This window comes from Trichechus manatus, unplaced genomic scaffold, assembly GCF_000243295.1.
Source record: "Trichechus manatus latirostris isolate Lorelei unplaced genomic scaffold, TriManLat1.0 scaffold00092, whole genome shotgun sequence".
NCBI classification, from domain to species: Eukaryota; Metazoa; Chordata; class Mammalia; order Sirenia; family Trichechidae; genus Trichechus; species Trichechus manatus.
In genome coordinates this window covers 11,146,771-11,163,762 of record NW_004444028.1, presented here as the reverse complement: position 1 = coordinate 11,163,762, position 16,992 = coordinate 11,146,771, and the positions used below count along the sequence as shown (strand labels likewise).

The following is a 16,992-nucleotide window of genomic DNA, read 5'->3' as shown; positions in this document are numbered from 1 at the left end:
TTTCAAAAATTTCTACATGCACAGTTCAGTGACATTGACTGCGCTCTTCCAATTGTGCTGCTATTCTCACTTAAGATGAAGGCTCACAGAACGAAATAGTTTCTCATTTAACAGTTACTACACATGTTGCCCTATGACATTGTCAACCCATAACACTTCTTAACTGGTTTCTGAGTCTGTTCATTGCTCTTGCCATCATTTTTCGGGGTATCTCTACTTCAGACTCCTTTGCAGGACAAAAATAGATAGGTATACTACCAGCCCAATTTTGATAAATGGTTAGTTTTGTCACTCTTATATCACCACCCCCAAATGTCTAACTTAAAATTTTCTCAAAATTATCTTCCCCATGAGGTAAAGTCACCAATCCTGGGAACATCCTCCTCCAAACAAAAAATAAAACAACCTCTCTACCCCCACCAAAGTCATTAGCTTTCAGTATCCCATTGGAATGTTTTAAAATTGCTACCATTCCCTCCTATCTCCTGAGAAATAAATAGTAATAAAGATTTACCATTTATCTCCATCAAATTGACAAAAATTAGCAAGTATGCTAAGACCAAGTGCTGTCAAGGATGTAGGGAAAGAGGAGCTCTTGTACATTTGCTAGTAAGAGCTGTAAATTGGTACAACCACTATATGACTAAATTGGAGAGCAATTTAGTCATATCTACTAAAGTTAACTCACCTGTAAGTCGGAATCGACTCGACAGCAACAGGTTTGATTTGGTTTGGTACTAAAGTGAAAGACATGTATATATAGAAATTACACTTACAACATATCTACTCTAGAGAAACTCATACATGTCAGAAGGAGACGTATACAGTCATGCACTGCATAACGTCTGTTCGGGCAACCTCCGACCACTTGTATGTCCGTGGTCCAGTGTGTGCCCTCTGGGGGATACCCACCCACCCCTCCGGGTGTTCAACGTCTTCGGCCCGTATGGCATGCACATGAAGCTCATGGCCACTGTGTTCCATAAGCTGTTCCCCTGCATCAGCGTGCACAACGTAAACCTGAGCGCCATCAAGCACTGCCTCATCATCCGACTCCCAGGAGCTGGATTTCGGCAATTATAGCGTCAAAGTCATTCCTGTAGGCACGGCTTGCGGTATGAAGAAGCTTCTTCAGGAGAAGTTCACCTACATGACCTGTCTGCAGGACATCATCAAGCTGCTGGCCAGGGGTGTGGAGCTGTCACAGCGAGGCAGAGCCTGACAGCCAGCACAGTAGGGAGCTGCCCCAGACCATCACTGGGAGCAGCAATATGTGGGCTCAGCAGAGCACCCTGCGGCTCACCGAGATTGATCCTGGGATGACGCCCAGCTCATCAAGATCCAGGAGGGTACTGGGGAGGGGAGCATCTATTCCCCAGTTTTGTGCACAAGATGGACGGGGAGCTGCAGGCCATCCTCATGGCCAAGAAGGAGAGGCCATGGCTGAAGGCCCAGAGGCAGGACCAGCAGGCCATAATGTGCAGCACAAGTGGGAGCAGCGAGAGGCCTACAAGAAGAAGAACCTGGCGGCCATGAAGAGGGTACAGGTAGAGGCTGATGGGGACAGTGATGCAGAGGACCAGGGGCCCCGCCAGAGGCTGGGGGGCCGGCTGATCTGAGGAGGAGGAGGATGAAGCTGAGTATTTTTGCCAGGTGGTGGGCAAGGAACCTGACAGGACATGTTCCCTGGGCTGACCAAGTGGAGACAGCCCTCCAGGCCTCCAGGCAAGAAGTAGTGAGTAAAGGATTGGAGGCCTCCAAAGCCCAAAGGTAGGTCTCCTGGAGCCTAGGCCAAGCTATGACCCAGAAGGCCTTCCCTGGGCAGGGCATGGCCACCTAAGCGAATACCCAAGCCTAAGCCCCAGCAAGGCCTACAGAATGCCCCAGATTGGGGCTGGGCTCCAGGTGCAGCCTTTGCTTTCGTTTTATAAAGGAGGTGTTTCCCTAACTTCACCCCTACTCCCACAGTAAATGACTAACGTTGTCAAAAAGAGGAAAAAACTTTGCTTTTCAACACTTCAAAGAGGTCTTTTGCAGCAGATTTGCCCGACACAATGCGTCTTTTGATTTTTTGATTGCTGCTTCCATGGGTGTTGATTGTGGATCCAAGTAAAATGAAATCCTTGACAACTTTGATCTTTTCTCTGTTTATTGTGATGTTGCCTATTGGTCCAGTTGTAAGGATTTTTGTTTTCTTTATGTTGAGGTGTGATCCATACTAAAGGCCATAGCCTTTGATCTTTATCAGTAAGTGCTTCAAGTCCTCTTCACTTTCAGCAGGCAGGGTTGTGTCATCTGCGTAATGCAGGTTGTTAATGAATCTTCCTCCAATCCTGATGCCACATTCTTTTTCATATAGTCTAGCTTCTGGGATTATTTGTTCAGCATACAGATTGAATAATTATGGTGAAAGGATACAACGCTGACACACACCTTCCCTGCTGCTAAACCACGTAGTATCCTCTTGTTCTGTTCGAACAACTGCCTCTTAATCTATGTACAGGTTCCTCATGAGTACAGTTAAGTGTTCTGGAATTCCCATATTTTGCAGTGTTATCCATAATTTGTCATGATCTACACAGTCGAATGCCTTTGCATAGTCAGTAAAACACAGGTAAACATCTTTCTGGTATTTTTCTGCTTTCATCCAAGATCCGTCTGACATCAGCAATGATATCTCTGGTTCCATGTTCTGTTCTGAATCCAGCTTGAATTTCTGGCAGTTCCCTGTCAATACACTGTTGCAGGTGCTTTTGAATGATCTTCAGCAAAATTTTACTTTTGTGTGATATTAATGATATTGTTCGATAATTTCCACATTTGATTGGATCACCTTTCTTGGGAATAGGCATAAATACGGATCTCTTCCAGTCGATTGGCCAGGTAGCTGTCTTCCAAATTTCTTGGCATAGACAAGTGGGCACTTCCAGCGCTGCATCCATTTGTTGAAACATCTCAGTTGATATTCCGTCAATTCCTGGAGCCTTGTTTTTTGCCAGTGCCTTCAGTGCAGCTTGGACTTCTTCCTTCAGTACCATTGGTTCCTGGTCATGTGCTGCCTCCTGAAATGGTTGAACGTTGACAGATTCTTTTTGCTGTAGTGACTCTGTGTAGTCCTTCCATCGTCTTTTAATGCTTCCTGTGTTGTTGAATATTTTCCCTGTAGAATGCTTCCGTATTGCATCTTGAGGCTTGAATTTTTTTCCTTGGTTCTTTCAGCTTGAGAAATGCCAAGCATCTTCTTCCCTTTTGGTTTTCTACCTCTAGGTCTTTGCACGTGTCATTATAATAGTGAAATATGATACAGCTGTTAAAATTAATGGTCTAAATTTACGTGTATTAACATGGATAAATCTTAAAAGAAAGTTTGGTTTAAAAAACAAGTTACAAATATAAATATTATAATACTATTTAATTCGTTATGGATGTGTACACGTTTGGAAATTATAAAAATGTGCATGGGGTCGGGAGTGTTACCTACCAACTTCTGTTCAGTGGTGACATCTGAGGTGGAGAGGGGAAATCTGTATCAATAAAATTTTTGTTTTTTAAATACCTGAGGCAAAATAGTACATATATCTAATCTCAGTGGTGAGCAGAGAAGTATCATGTATATACATATATATATTATTTTTAGTATGTTCATATATTTCAAAAATAGATAAATTTAAAACAAAGAAAAACCAATTATTACACTGCAAATACAGTTGAGAGATGGTGTCTTTGCAAAATAATGATTATTTTTTTTTAATTTAAATAAAATGAAGAGGCCTAGTTTTATTTCTAATTTGAAAGAAAGTTTCTGCATTTGTTACGTTTCCCCAGGTAATCAACGCATCTCTAAACTTTTTGGTCCTAATTATTTTGTTTGAAACTAGGGGTCCCAAAGAGCAAAACTACTGCGTTTGTTTTCACCATAGCACTTAAACTCAAGTACAGATAATAAGTAGAGTATACCAATATCCACCACTCGTCTGTCAGTTTGTCATACTATGGTGGATTGCATGTTGCTGTGATGCTGGAAGCTATGCCACCGGTACTTCAAATACAAGCAGGGTCACCCATCGGCAAGTTTCAGCAGAGCTTCCAGATGAAGACAGACTAGGAAGAAGGACCTGGTAGTCTACTTCTAAAAAAATTAGCTGTTGAAAACCTTATGAATAGAAGCAGAACTGTCTGCTAATAGTGCCAGAGGATGAGCCTCTCAGGTTGGAAGGCACTCAGAATATGACTGGGGAAGAGCTGCCTCCTCAAAGTAGAGTTGACCTTGATGGGGATGGAGTCAGGCTTTCAGGAACTTCATTTGCTGATATGGCATGACTCAAAATGAGAAGAAACAGCTTCAAACATCCATTAATAATTGGAACATGGAATGTGTGAAGTATGTAGGAAAATTGGAAATCATGAAAATGGAACACATAAAGATTAATATCCTAGGCGTTAGTGAGCTGAAATGGACTGCTGTTGGCCATTTTGAATAGGACAATCATGTGGTCTCCTGTGCCAGGAATGACAGACTGAGGAGGAATGATGCCGCATTCATCATCAAAAAGAACATTTCAGGATCTATCCTGAAGTCCAGCGGTGCCAGTGATAGGATAATATCCATATGCCTACAAGGATGACCAGTTAATATGACTATTATTGAAATTTATGCACGAACCACTAAGGCCAGAGATGAAGAAATTGACGATTTTTACCAACTTCTGCAGTCTGAAATGGATCAAACATGCAATCAAGATGCCTTGATAATTACTGGTGATTGGAATGCAAAAGTTGGAAACAAAGCAGAAGGATCAGTAGTTAGATTATATGGCCTTGGTGATAGAAGTGATGCTGAAGATCACGTGATAGAATTTTGCAAGATTACTGACCTCTTCATTGCAAATACCTTTTTTCAACAACGTAAACGGCGACTATACACGTGGACCTCGCTGGATGGAATGCACAGGAATCAAATTGACTATATCTGTGGAAAGAGACAATGGAGAACCTCATTATCATCAGTCAGAACACTAACTGCAGAAAAGACCATCAGTTGCTCATATGCAAATTCAAGTTGAAGCTGAAGAAAGTTAAAACCAGTCCATGAGAGCCAAAGTATGACCTTGAGTATATCCCACCTGAATTTAGAGACCATCTCGAGAATAGATTTGATGCATTGAACACTAATGATGGAAGACCAGATGAGTTGTGGGATGACATCAAGAACATCATACATGAAGAAAAGAAAAGGTCATTAAAAAGACAGAAAAAAAAAAAAAGACCAAAGTGGCTGTCAAAAGAGACTCTGAAACTTGCTCTTGAACATAGAGTAGCTAAAGCAAATGAAAGAAATGATGAAATAAAAGAGATGAACAGAAGATTTCAAAGGGCGACTGGAGAAGACAAAGTAAAGTATTAAAATGTTCAAAGAGCTGGAATTAGAAAACCAAAAAGGAAGAACATGCTCGGCGTTTCTCAAGCCAAAAGAACTAAAGAAAAAATTCAAGCCTTGAGTTACAATATTGAGGGATTCTGTGGTTGCAGCAGTAACATTGACAGGGAACTGCCAGAAATTCAAGCCAGATTCTGAAGAGGACATAGAATGAGGGATATCATTGCTGATGTCAGATGGATCTTGGCTAAAAGCAGAGAATACTGGAAAGATATTTACCTGTGTTTTACTGACTATGCAAAGGCATTGGACCGTGTAGATCATAACAAATTATGGATAACATTGTGAAGAATGGGAATTCCAGAACACTTAATTGTACTCTTGTGGAACCTGTACATGGACCAAGAGACAGTCTTTTGAACAGAACAAGGGGATACTGCATGGTTTAACATCAGGAAAGGTAGGTGTCACCATACTTTTCAATCTGTGTGCTGAGAAAATTATCAAAGAAGCTGGAGTACATGAAGAAGAGTGCGGCATCAGGATTGGAGGAAGACTCGTTTACAACCTGTGATACACAGATAACACAACTTTGCTTGCTGAAAGCAAAGAGGACTTCAAGCAGTTACTGATGAAGATCAGACTACAGTCTTCAGTATGGACTACCCCTCAACATTTAAAAAAAATCCTTACTACTGGATCAATAAGTAGCATCATGATAAACAGAAAATATTGAATTTGTTAAGGATTTCATTTTACTTGGATCCACAATCAACGCCTATGGAAGCAGCAGTCAGGAAATGAAAAGACATACTGCATTGGGCAAATCTGCTGCAAAAGACCTCTACCTCTCTATAAAGTGTTAAAAAGTAAAGATGTGGTATTTTCCCTCAGGGTCAGCCATGGATGGCTGCATTCCTCAACTGAGGGTCACAGCTTCTATCGGGTAGCTCTCCCCACACAACTTTCCCTCCACGTTCTGTTTAAGGGTTTCCTCTCCTAAGGATGGTAACAGATCTCTGTTATTATTAGCCTTAAGGTACTGGTGGCACAGTGGTTAAGCACTCGCCTGCTAACCTAAAGGTTGATAGTTCAAACCCACCAGCCGCTCCACAGGAGAAAGATATGGCAGTCTGCTTCTGTAAAGATTTAGAGTCTTGGAAACCCTATGGGGCACTTCTACTCTGTCCTGTAGGGTTGCTATGAGTTGGAATCAACTTGACGACAGTGGGTTTTTTTTTTTTTTTCCCTTTCTTTTTTTTAGGGTATTGCACTGTCCCTTCTAGTTTTTCTATACCATACTTATATAGTCCTTTTATTAAATAAACTCTCCTCAGATTATCCCATTTAAGTGTACCATCTGTTTCCCGATTAAGCCTCTACAATAGGCAACGTATAGCTTGTTTTATTTTAATTAAATGTTTAATTGGAGATGTATTTCAAATTGGTACAAGCTAGTAATACTAGGAATGTAATACCGGTTTTAATCTTTATGGAGTTTTCACATACATTATGTCATTTTAAGCACATGAAGTACTTTAATTTTTACACGATACTTGCAAGTTATTAATGTTAATTATATTTTCATCTTTTCAGATGAAGTTGGAGCCCTTGTTTTTGACATTGGGTCCTATACTGTGAGAGCTGGTTATGCTGGTGAGGACTGCCCCAAGGTAAGTGTGATGTTAGTTGGTTAAGTCAGGGTAATTCGTGTGGAGTTAAATTATACAGAAATTCTGATTCAAAACAGTCTTTGGGGGAAGAAAATAACTCCTTGATAAAAATGGGTCAACCTTGATGTTTTTGACTGTTACAGGTGGATTTCCCCACAGCTATTGGTATGGTGTTAGAAAGAGATGATGGAAGCACATTGATGGAAATAGATGGTGATAAAGGCAAACAAGGCGGTCCCACCTACTACATAGATACCAATGCCCTGCGTGTCCCAAGGGAGAACATGGAGACTATTTCACCACTGAAAAATGGGATGGGTAGGATATTTTTTCCATGAATTTGATTATAAATGCAGAGTGTGCATGATGCATTTTAGATTTAAAGCTGTGGCTTCTTATAAGTTCATCATCAGATAGATTTTTTTATTTTTCTTCCATAAACAAACTGATGTGCCAGGCACTGAGAATACAAAGATACATAAGACATGGTCCTTTCCTTTAAGAAATTCATAGTCAGGTAGGGGAAATATATATGTATACATACACACATGGTACTCTGTGAGCTAAGTGCTATAATATGTTGTTGTTTGGTGCCATCGAGTTGGTTCCAACTCATACTGACCCTGTGTGCAACAGAACAAAACACTGCCCAGTCCTGAGCCATCCTCATGGTTGTTATGCTTGAGCCCATTCTTACAGCCACTGTGTCAGTCCATCTCATTAAGGGTCTTCCTCTTTTTTGCTGACCCTCTACCAAACATGATGTCCTTCTCCAGGAACTGGTCCCTCCTGATAACATGTCTAAAGTATGTGAGATGAAGTCTCACCATCCTTGCTTCTAATGAGCATTCTGGCTGTACTTCTTCCAAGATGGGTTTGTTTGTGCTTCTGGCAGTCCATGGTATATTTAGTATTCTTCGCCAACACCATAACTCAAATGCCTCAATTCTGCTTTGGTCTCCCTTATTCATTGTCCAGCTTTCGCATGCATATGAGGCAATTGAATACATCATGGCTTGGGTCAGGCGGACTTTAGTCCTTAAAGTGACATCTTTGCTTTTGCTTTGTAACACTTTAAAAAGGTCTTTTGCAGCAGATTTGCCCAATGCAATACGTCCTTTGATTTTTTGATTGTTGCTTTCATGTCCGTTGATTGTGGTTCCAGGTAAAATGAAATCCTTGACAACTTCAATCTTTTCTCCATCGATCATGATGTTGCTTATTGGTCCAGTTGTGAGGATTTTTTTCTTTACGTTGAGGTGTAATCCATACTGAAGGCTGTGGTCTTTGATATTCATCAGTAAGTGCTTCAAGTCCTCTTCACTTTCAGCAAGCAAGGTTGTGTGATCTGCATAAGGCAGGTTGTTAATGAGTCTTCCTCCAGTCCTCATGCTGCATTCATTTTCATATAGTCCGGCTTCTCGGATTATTTGTTCAGCATACAGATTGAATAATTATGGTGAAAGCATACAACCGTGATGCACACCTTCCCTGACTTTAAATCACGCAGTATCTACTTGTTCTGTTGGAACAACTGCCTCTTGATCTACCTACAGGTTCCCCATGAGCACAATTGAATGTTCTGGAATTCCCGTTCTTTGCAGTGTCATCCATAATTTGTTATGCTCTACATAGTTGAATGCCTTTGCGTAGTCAGTGAAACACAGGTAAACATCTTTCTGGTAGTCTCCGCTTTCAGCTGAAATCCATCTGACATCAGCAGTGATGTCCCTTGTTTTGGGTTCTCTTCTGAATCCAGCCTGAATTTCTGGCAGTTACCTATTGATGTTCTGCTGCAATTGGTTTTGAATGATCTTCAGCAAAATTTTACTTGTATGTGATATTAATGATATTGTTCAATAATTTCCACATTCTTTTGGATCACCTTACTTTGGAATGGGCACAAATATGGATCTCTTCCAGTTGGTTGGCCAAGTAGCTGTCTTTCAGATTTCTTGGCATAGATGAGTGAGCACTTCAGTGCTATATCCGTTTGTTGAAACATCTCAGTTGGTATTCTGTCTATTCCTGGAGACTTGTTTTTCGCCAATGACTTCAGTGTAGCTTGGAGTTCTTCCTTCAGTACCATGGGTTCTTGATCGTATGTTACTGCCTGAAATGGTTGAACATTGACCAACTCGCATTCCAATCACCAGTAATTGTCAGTGCATCTTGATTGCCTGTTTGATCCATTTCAGACCGCAGAAGTTGGTAAAACTTTTCAGTTTCTTCACCTTTGGCCTTAGTGGTTGGTGCATAAATTTCAATAACAGTCGTATTAACTGGTTGTCCTTGTAGGTGTATGAATATTATCTTATCACTGATAGCATTGTACTTCAGGATAGATCTTGAAATGTTCTTTTTGTTGATGAATGCAACGCCATTCCTCCTCAATTTGTCATTCCCGGCATAGTAGACCATATGGTTGTCCTATTCAGAATGGCCAATACCAGTCCATTTCAGCGCACTAATGCCTTGGATATCGATCTTTATGTGTTCCGTTTCATGTTTATGATTCCCAATTTTCCTAGATTCATTCTTAGTACATTCCATGTTTCTATTATTAATGGATGTTTGCAACTGTTTCTTCTCATTTTGAGTCGTGCCACGTCAGTCGACAAAGGTCTCGAAAGCTTGACTGCATCCACGTCATTAAGGTCGACTCTACTTTGAGGAGGCAGCTCTTCGTAATTTGAGTGCCTTCCAACCTGAGGGGCTCATCTTCTGGCACTATATCAGACAGTGTTCCACTGCTATTCATAAGGTTTTCAATGGCTAATTTTTTTTTTAGAAGTAGACTGCCAGGTCCTTCTTCCTAGTCTGTGTTAGTCTGGAAGTTCTGCTGAAACTTGCCCACAGTGGGTGACCCTGCTTGTATTTGAAGTACTGGTGGCATAGCTTCCAGCATCACAGCAATGCACAAGCCCCCACAGTACAACAAACTGACAGACAAATGTAATATAGCTGTGTTCAATATGCACTGGGATTAGAGAGGAGAGGTATTTAACTGTCATTGTGATTTGGGGATGGTTTTCACAAAGATCACTTTTATGTTGAATCTATTTTGTTGTTGAGAATATACACAGCAAAGCATACACCAATTCAACAGTCTACGTGCTCCATTTAGTGACATTGATAACATTCTTCAAGTTGTGCAACCATTCTCACCCTCCTTTTCTGAGTTGTTCCTCCCCCATTAACATAGACTCGTTGTCCCCTAAGGTTCCTGTCTAATCTTTTGAGTTACTATTGTCAATTTGATCCCATATAGATCTTAAAAGAGCATAATGCTCAAGGCAGACATTTTTTGCTAGTTAAGCTAAACTGTTGTTTGGTTTTAAGAAGTCTTCAGGGGATATATTTGGTTTAAGTTTTCTTTTGTGCAGAATTTGATCAATGGGTGAGAATTTGCCTGGCTGACAGGCTGGGTAAAGCAGAGGAGCCAGCATGTATTTAGAGATGAAGCTGTGAAAGAAACATAGGTGTTTAGTAATGTCATACAATGAAGTATGGTTGCAACACTGGGTGTATTAGGGCCAGTGGTTGGAAAGGTTAAGAAGAGAACAGTCGTAAAAGGGCTTGTAGACCATCACAGGGGTTTATTAAACTGGTAACTGAAGGGTAGCCCCGAAGGAGTTTAAGCAGAGGTGGGATGTGCTCATATTTGCCTGTTGGAAAGAATATTCTAACAGCAATATGTAGACAAGATTGGAGGGAGATACTAGGGAGAGGAAGACCAGTTAGGAGGCAAGAGTCCAGGTGAGAACTAAGACATTGACGGTGGGGATGCTGAGGTGACTTTTAGAGCTATCCAGGAAAGAAACAAAAAGTTACTAAGTCACTGAAGGGGTGAAAGAGAGAGAGGAGTTGAGAGAGTGTCCTAGATTTCTGATTTGTGTGACTGAATGGAAGGTACCATGCACTGAGCTAGGAATAACAGAGGGAGGAGCAGGTTTTCAGATCTTCAAAGGCAGGTGTGTCAGGACCACTCCCAGGTTCGGTTATTCACTAGGACTCACAGGACTCATTACATTGAAAGATTGATCACATTGAAGGGATACAAAGCAAAATTGGCAATGGGAAAGGGGCATGGGGTGAAGTCTGGAGGAAACCCAGGTGCAAGCTTCCAAGAGTGTTTTCACAGTGCAGTTATAGGATATACGTAATTCCTCCAGTAATGAGTTGTAACGACACGTGTGTTATTTACCAGGGAAACTCATTAGAGACTCAGTACCCAAGATTTTTACTAGAGGCTGAGCATGTAGGTACCCTTTGTCTAGCATGTACCGAGATTCCAGACTCCCAGAAGGAAAGTGGGTGTTCAGTGTAAACCTTGTTGTAGTACAGGCACTTAGGACCATTTTATATCAATGTAGGGAACTGTTTACCAGTTCCCAGATGCCAGCCAAGGGTTAACTCTGCAAGGAGGCCTTTCTTTCTAAGGATAGCAGAGTTTAGAGTGTTTGGGATATCTAGTGGTGATCCAGTAAGCAGGTGAGTAAAAGATCACAAAAGAAAGATTTTAAGATGTGGAATTGTGTTCTGTTACCCAGAAGAAGTATGAGAAGAGGGTGGAGGATGAGGTTCCTAATGAAAATTTGTCCTGTATTTAACAATAGAGAAGAAGAGAATGAAAAGGAGCGGTTAGGGATTTAGGAGAAGGCCGAGAGAATAAAAAGTTTGGAAGCGTAGACTCGTCCAGTGGTTCTCATTATTCTCAGCTGTGACATTGAGATTTACACTAAAAAGGGGAGGTGGAAGGTAAAGCTATCAGTGAAGTCCACTGACGGCAAAATTCCAGATACGCCTGGGGAACTGTTACACAGGCCAGCGTTTCTCCTTTGGGCTGTGTGAGAGCAATGTTGTGAAGTCATGAGTGGTCGGTAGTGTCAGAGCGGTCAAGTGAAGTTAGCAATGTGAAGTATCCACTGGATTTGCATCCTAGAAGGTCGTTAGTGATTTGTGTGAGCCACTTCAGTGGCATGTTTAGGTAGAAGTCCAATTGAAGACTTATTCTCTCAAAATTCCTTTTGTTTTTTAAACTTAATGTTTTTTAGTCTTCTTTCTCCAAATTGTGAGCTTTGAGAGTCAGGTCTATATCATGTAACTGTTGTGAATATTTGCTATTTCAGGTCTGTTAGATACATTAATTATATTTGGGACAGGTCTAGGGGTTGTGATACTGCTGGGGCTGGAGGGACAAAAAAGAGGTTCTATATCTAGAAAATAAAGGTGACCTATATAGAGTTAGTTGTTAGGAAGTAGGTCTGTAAAATAAGTAGATTCTCAGTGTTGAAGTATTAACTGCTAAATCATAGAAACAGTTGCTCAAAAGATGCTGTATTCATCTTTAAGTATTGCTTTCAAGCTGTTAATCTTATATTCTAGTTGAAGAATGGGACAGTTTCCAGGCTATTTTGGATCATACCTACAAAATGCACATCAAATCAGAAGCCAGCCTGCATCCTGTTCTCATGTCAGAAGCACCGGTGAGGCAAAGACTTTCTTTTCCAAGTTTCTCTAAGTAGTGTTTTTTTTCCTTTAGGTTTCTACTCATTTGAAGAATGTTTCTGTTTTCTTTAAAGAGGCATAGAAATTCATATTTTAAATTTAAAGAAATAACATTATAAAAGATTATTTGCCGTCATATTTTATTCTAATTTTTATTGTTTTATCTTTGTTAATATAGTGCTATAATTAATCTTGAAATAAATCAGCATTTTAATATTTAAACAAATAACTTGCATTTCTTTTTCCTTCTTCTCAAGTGGAACACTAGAGCAAAGAGAGAGAAGCTGACAGAATTAATGTTTGAACACTACAACATCCCTGCATTCTTCCTTTGCAAAACTGCAGTTTTGACAGCGTATCCTTGAAAAAGTAACACTGAAGTTTTCTCTAGAAGTAAATATGATTCTACTAAATATGGTACCCTGGCAGAAGACATGAGCCAATTCTTGGTCATTCAGAGGTTTATTATGGTTTTTGCTTCTCATGTAATTTTTTTGCTATCCATCTTTTAGAATTTCTTATTAGAATCGATGTATCTGAAGATCTGAGAGAGAAATAAGAAAGTAACACTCAAATTCTGCTTATTAACGGGGGTTTTTTGTTTTTTTTTTGGAAGAAGAATGTGGGCAGAGGTCAGTATTTAAACCAGTTGGCTTAAATGAGTTCAAAGATTGCTGTTTTCTCCCTCCCCTCCAGTACCTTAAAAAATTGGAAATTGGCTGTAAATTCATTTAAGATTCATTCATCAGATACCTGCAAGCACTTTAGGGGACAGACAAGGAAATACTATGCCGTGACCTCAAAGAATTTATAACATAGTACAGGCAGTCCCCGACTTACAGCGGGGTTCCGTTTTGACGACTCTGTCGTAAATTGGTGCTGGCATAAGTTGAATATGTTGTTTTTTTTTCTAGTTTTCATTGTTATTGCCTTTTATTATGAGTATCTTTATAAATCTGATCTTTATTTGCCTTTGGGGGTTGGCGTGAGAATGATAATAACATCAGCAAATTACACGCTGCAACATTGTATGTAGGATGTATTACTAACAATAAGATGTACAAAAAAAAACGGATGGTCATAAGTGTGGTTAGTCGTAACTCGAATATGTCATAAGTTGGGGACTACCATATTCTTGTTGAAAGCTAAATAACAAAGATTTAAATAAAATAGTCTTTAACATTGGCAAAAGTCACAAAGAAGTACTTGATTACTTGGAAATGTTTAGAAAATAATCATGGTGGTTCATGGATGGAATATAGTAGTATGACAAACCTTTATAAAGAAAATAGAATTTAGTTGTATGATGTAGGGAAAGAGTCCTGTATTTGGAGTTCCAGTTGCATTGCTTTTAAACTGTGATCTTGTATTAGGTACTAAAACCTGAGCTTCACTTTACTCATCTATCCTGTATACCTCCCTGGATTACTGTAATAGTCAAATAAGTTTTTAATATGTTTGCGAATCACTGTGATAACTGTTATCTAACATTTGCCTATAGTGCTGTGTCTTCGAGATGACTTTAGCAAAAGTGTGGAGGTGGAAAGTACAAGTATTTGTTCTAGTGGCTTGGTTTATAGTTGAAGATTTATGTTAGACTTCAGTGAGAGTTGGAAAAATAGGTTTAGACTTGACTGTAGAGGCCTTGCGTGTAAGATTTAAAAAATTTAACTTTAGAGAACCATTGAAGGTTTTTGAGTAGGGGATGAGACAGAACTAAGATACTCATTGTATGCATGATTTCGTTTAATTTTCATAATAACCCTGTCAGGAAACTGAGCCATAAAGTAAGAAAACTAGTCCAAGTCTACAACTTGAAAATGGAGTCCTACATTTGATCATTGGTCTGTTTGTCTGCTTCCTTAAAAGGGAATATGTACACAAAATTGGGCATTTTTAAAAAACAGTTTGGTACATTTGCATCAGGACCCACATATGTCTTATACGTTGTTTTTGTTTGCTATCTCTGTTCCAAAAACTAAACCCGTTGCCACTGAGTCGATTTCGACTCATAGTGACCCTAGGATAGGGTCGAACTGCCCCGTAGAGTTTCCAAGGCTGTAATCTTTATAGAAGCTGACTGCCGCATCTTTCTCCCGAAGAACACCTGGTGGGTCCGAACTGTTGACCTTTCACTTAGCAGCCGAGTGCTTAACCACTGCGTCACCAGGACTCCTTGCTATGTCTCTTAGATCTCTTTAAGTAGATTCCCTTCCCTTGCTGTCCCCCTTACAGTTTATTTGTTAAGTGAAGTAGATTGTTTATCTTGTAGGATTTCCCATATTCTGGATTTTGTAGATTGGTGTCCTTTTACTACGTCCTTCTAGCCTAAAGGTTCTCACCTTTCTGGTTTCAGGGCCATTTACACCCAAAGAGCTTTCGCTTATATGTATGTGAGTTGCGTCTGGTAGTACTTACCACATTAGAAATCAAAACAAATTTAAAAAACATACTTTATTGTTGCTTTAAATAAATTAATGCTAATTTCATTATATATTAATACAAATATATTTTAATGAAACATTTTTCAAAACCAAAAAATTAGAAGCGTAGCATTGTTTCACATTTGTTCAAATCTCTTCAATGTCTGATTTGATAGAAGACAGTGGGCTCTTACACCTGCCTTTGCGCTCCGTCTCGTGGGTGTTGCATGTCGTATATCCTCTAGAGAAGTCCCTGCACACTTATCGGAGAGTGACAATGATACGGCAGATTACATCTCAGCATTATTATAAAAACGTTCGGAAAAATGGTTGTGAGTTTTCAAACATGGCTTCCGGACTCCTTGACACTGTTAAAAATTACACTTAAAAAAATTTTAAAGGATCCTAGAGAGCTTTTGTTTATGTGGGTTATATCTATCAATATTACTATGTTAATAATTAAAACCAAGAAATTTTTTTAACATTTATCAACTCATTTAAAAATAACAGACATTGACCCATGACCCATTAATGTTAATACAAATAACATTTTTATGAAAAATGAACTGTATTTTCCAAAATGAAAAGTACTAGTGAGAAGAGTAGTGGTATGCTTTTATCTGACTTAATTGAAGATAGCTGGATTCTCTTACCTGCCAGCCTCAGGCTCTGTCCTCAAGCTAGTAAGGCTTCATCTCTTTGCTCTTCGGTCTGTACACTGTTGGAGAATGCATCCAGTTAAAAAGGTAGCAAAATCACAGAACTCACCTGATGCAGCTTTGTCTTTCTGGATTATTCTCTGTTCTCTGCTTTTTGGTCAGTCCCCTGAAGGTTCCACACTTGCATAGTTTAGCGGTCAGCCAGGGGTTTGGGTAGATTTTATACTCAGATTTTGGGTTTTACCTCTTCTGTGGTTCTCTTGGAATCCTTGAGTGGAGCAGACAGTTAATGCATTCAGTGCTAACCAAAAGGTTGGTGGTTCGAGTCTACCCAGAGGTGCCTCAGAAGAAAGGCCTGGTGATCTACTTCCAAAAAATCAGCCATTAGAAAGCCCTATGGAGCACATTTCTCCTCTGATAAAACCTACTTGATAGCAGCTGGTTTGGTTTTGATTTTCGGTGATTCTTTCGCTTCCAAGGTTTCCAGCTCTGAACTCCTCTGTTAGCTCAAGGAGGTGGAGGTGCAGTTTCCCCCACTGCTCCCCAGTGCCGTAGCCCTGGGGGTTGGGGAGCGTTTCTAGGTGAGAAAGCTGAATACTGAAAACAATTCTTACCCTTTCCGGTTGCAATTCTCTGGATTCTGACTGCTTTTGGACACTGCTTTTGAGCACAGTTTTTATAATTTGTCCAGATTTTATAATTGCTATTTACAGAAGGGTTCACACAATCACAATACTTCTATTTCTGGAAGTTCCAACCCATCCTTTCTGATATTTTTAGCCTGTGTTACTGTATCACTTTGTACTGAAAAAGATAAAATTAGTATCTGTATCTGTAGTTGACCAGAGGTCGATAAGTACCAGTAATAAGAAGAATAACTAACTAACCTACCTCTCTGGTCATTTATTCTTAGAACTCTTTCCTCTCATCATCCCTACCCATTCCTTGGATTTCTGCCCTTAACCCCTTCGTCTCTCTTGACACACTCTTGCTGATTTAACTCGTCCTTTTCCTTGGCTTCAGATAGCAGTTATACACTGACAGATTCTCAATCTGGATCTGTATCCCACATCTCTCTTGTTAGCTTTGGGCCTTCATCCTGCTGCCTACTAATTTTCAATCAGCTATCTGTATAAGCACCTCAGTATATCCAAACTCAATATATCCAAGCCTGAGTTTATCTTTCCTCCCTTCAGACTTATCCTTTCTCCTCTCGTGTACCTGGAATTTATGATGTCATCATTTTCCACCCAGTTGTCCAGACCAGAAATCTTTTTTTCTGACCCTTCAGATTTAGTCTGTCACCAACATCTAGCTCTCCTTCTTCCCCGGTGTGTCTCAGGTCGCTT

At 39.9% G+C, this 16,992-nt stretch overlaps 1 protein-coding gene and 1 pseudogene across 2 annotated transcripts in view; both read left to right on the top strand.

Annotated features, from left to right (window-relative positions):
- ACTL6A (actin like 6A) overlaps nt 1-16,992 on the top strand; it is a 32,267-nt gene that overhangs the window by 2,359 nt on the left and 12,916 nt on the right. For both annotated transcript variants that reach the window (XM_023736842.1, XM_004382323.2), the window contains exons 2-5: nt 6,974-7,050; nt 7,194-7,368; nt 12,439-12,539; nt 12,819-12,916. In XM_023736842.1, coding sequence (XP_023592610.1) covers nt 7,218-7,368; nt 12,439-12,539; nt 12,819-12,916 — 350 coding nt within the window. In that variant the 5' untranslated portion in view covers nt 6,974-7,050; nt 7,194-7,217. The remainder of the gene's footprint in view (nt 1-6,973; nt 7,051-7,193; nt 7,369-12,438; nt 12,540-12,818; nt 12,917-16,992) is intronic.
- Nucleotides 91-1,736, top strand: LOC111821605 (suppressor of SWI4 1 homolog pseudogene; annotated as a pseudogene).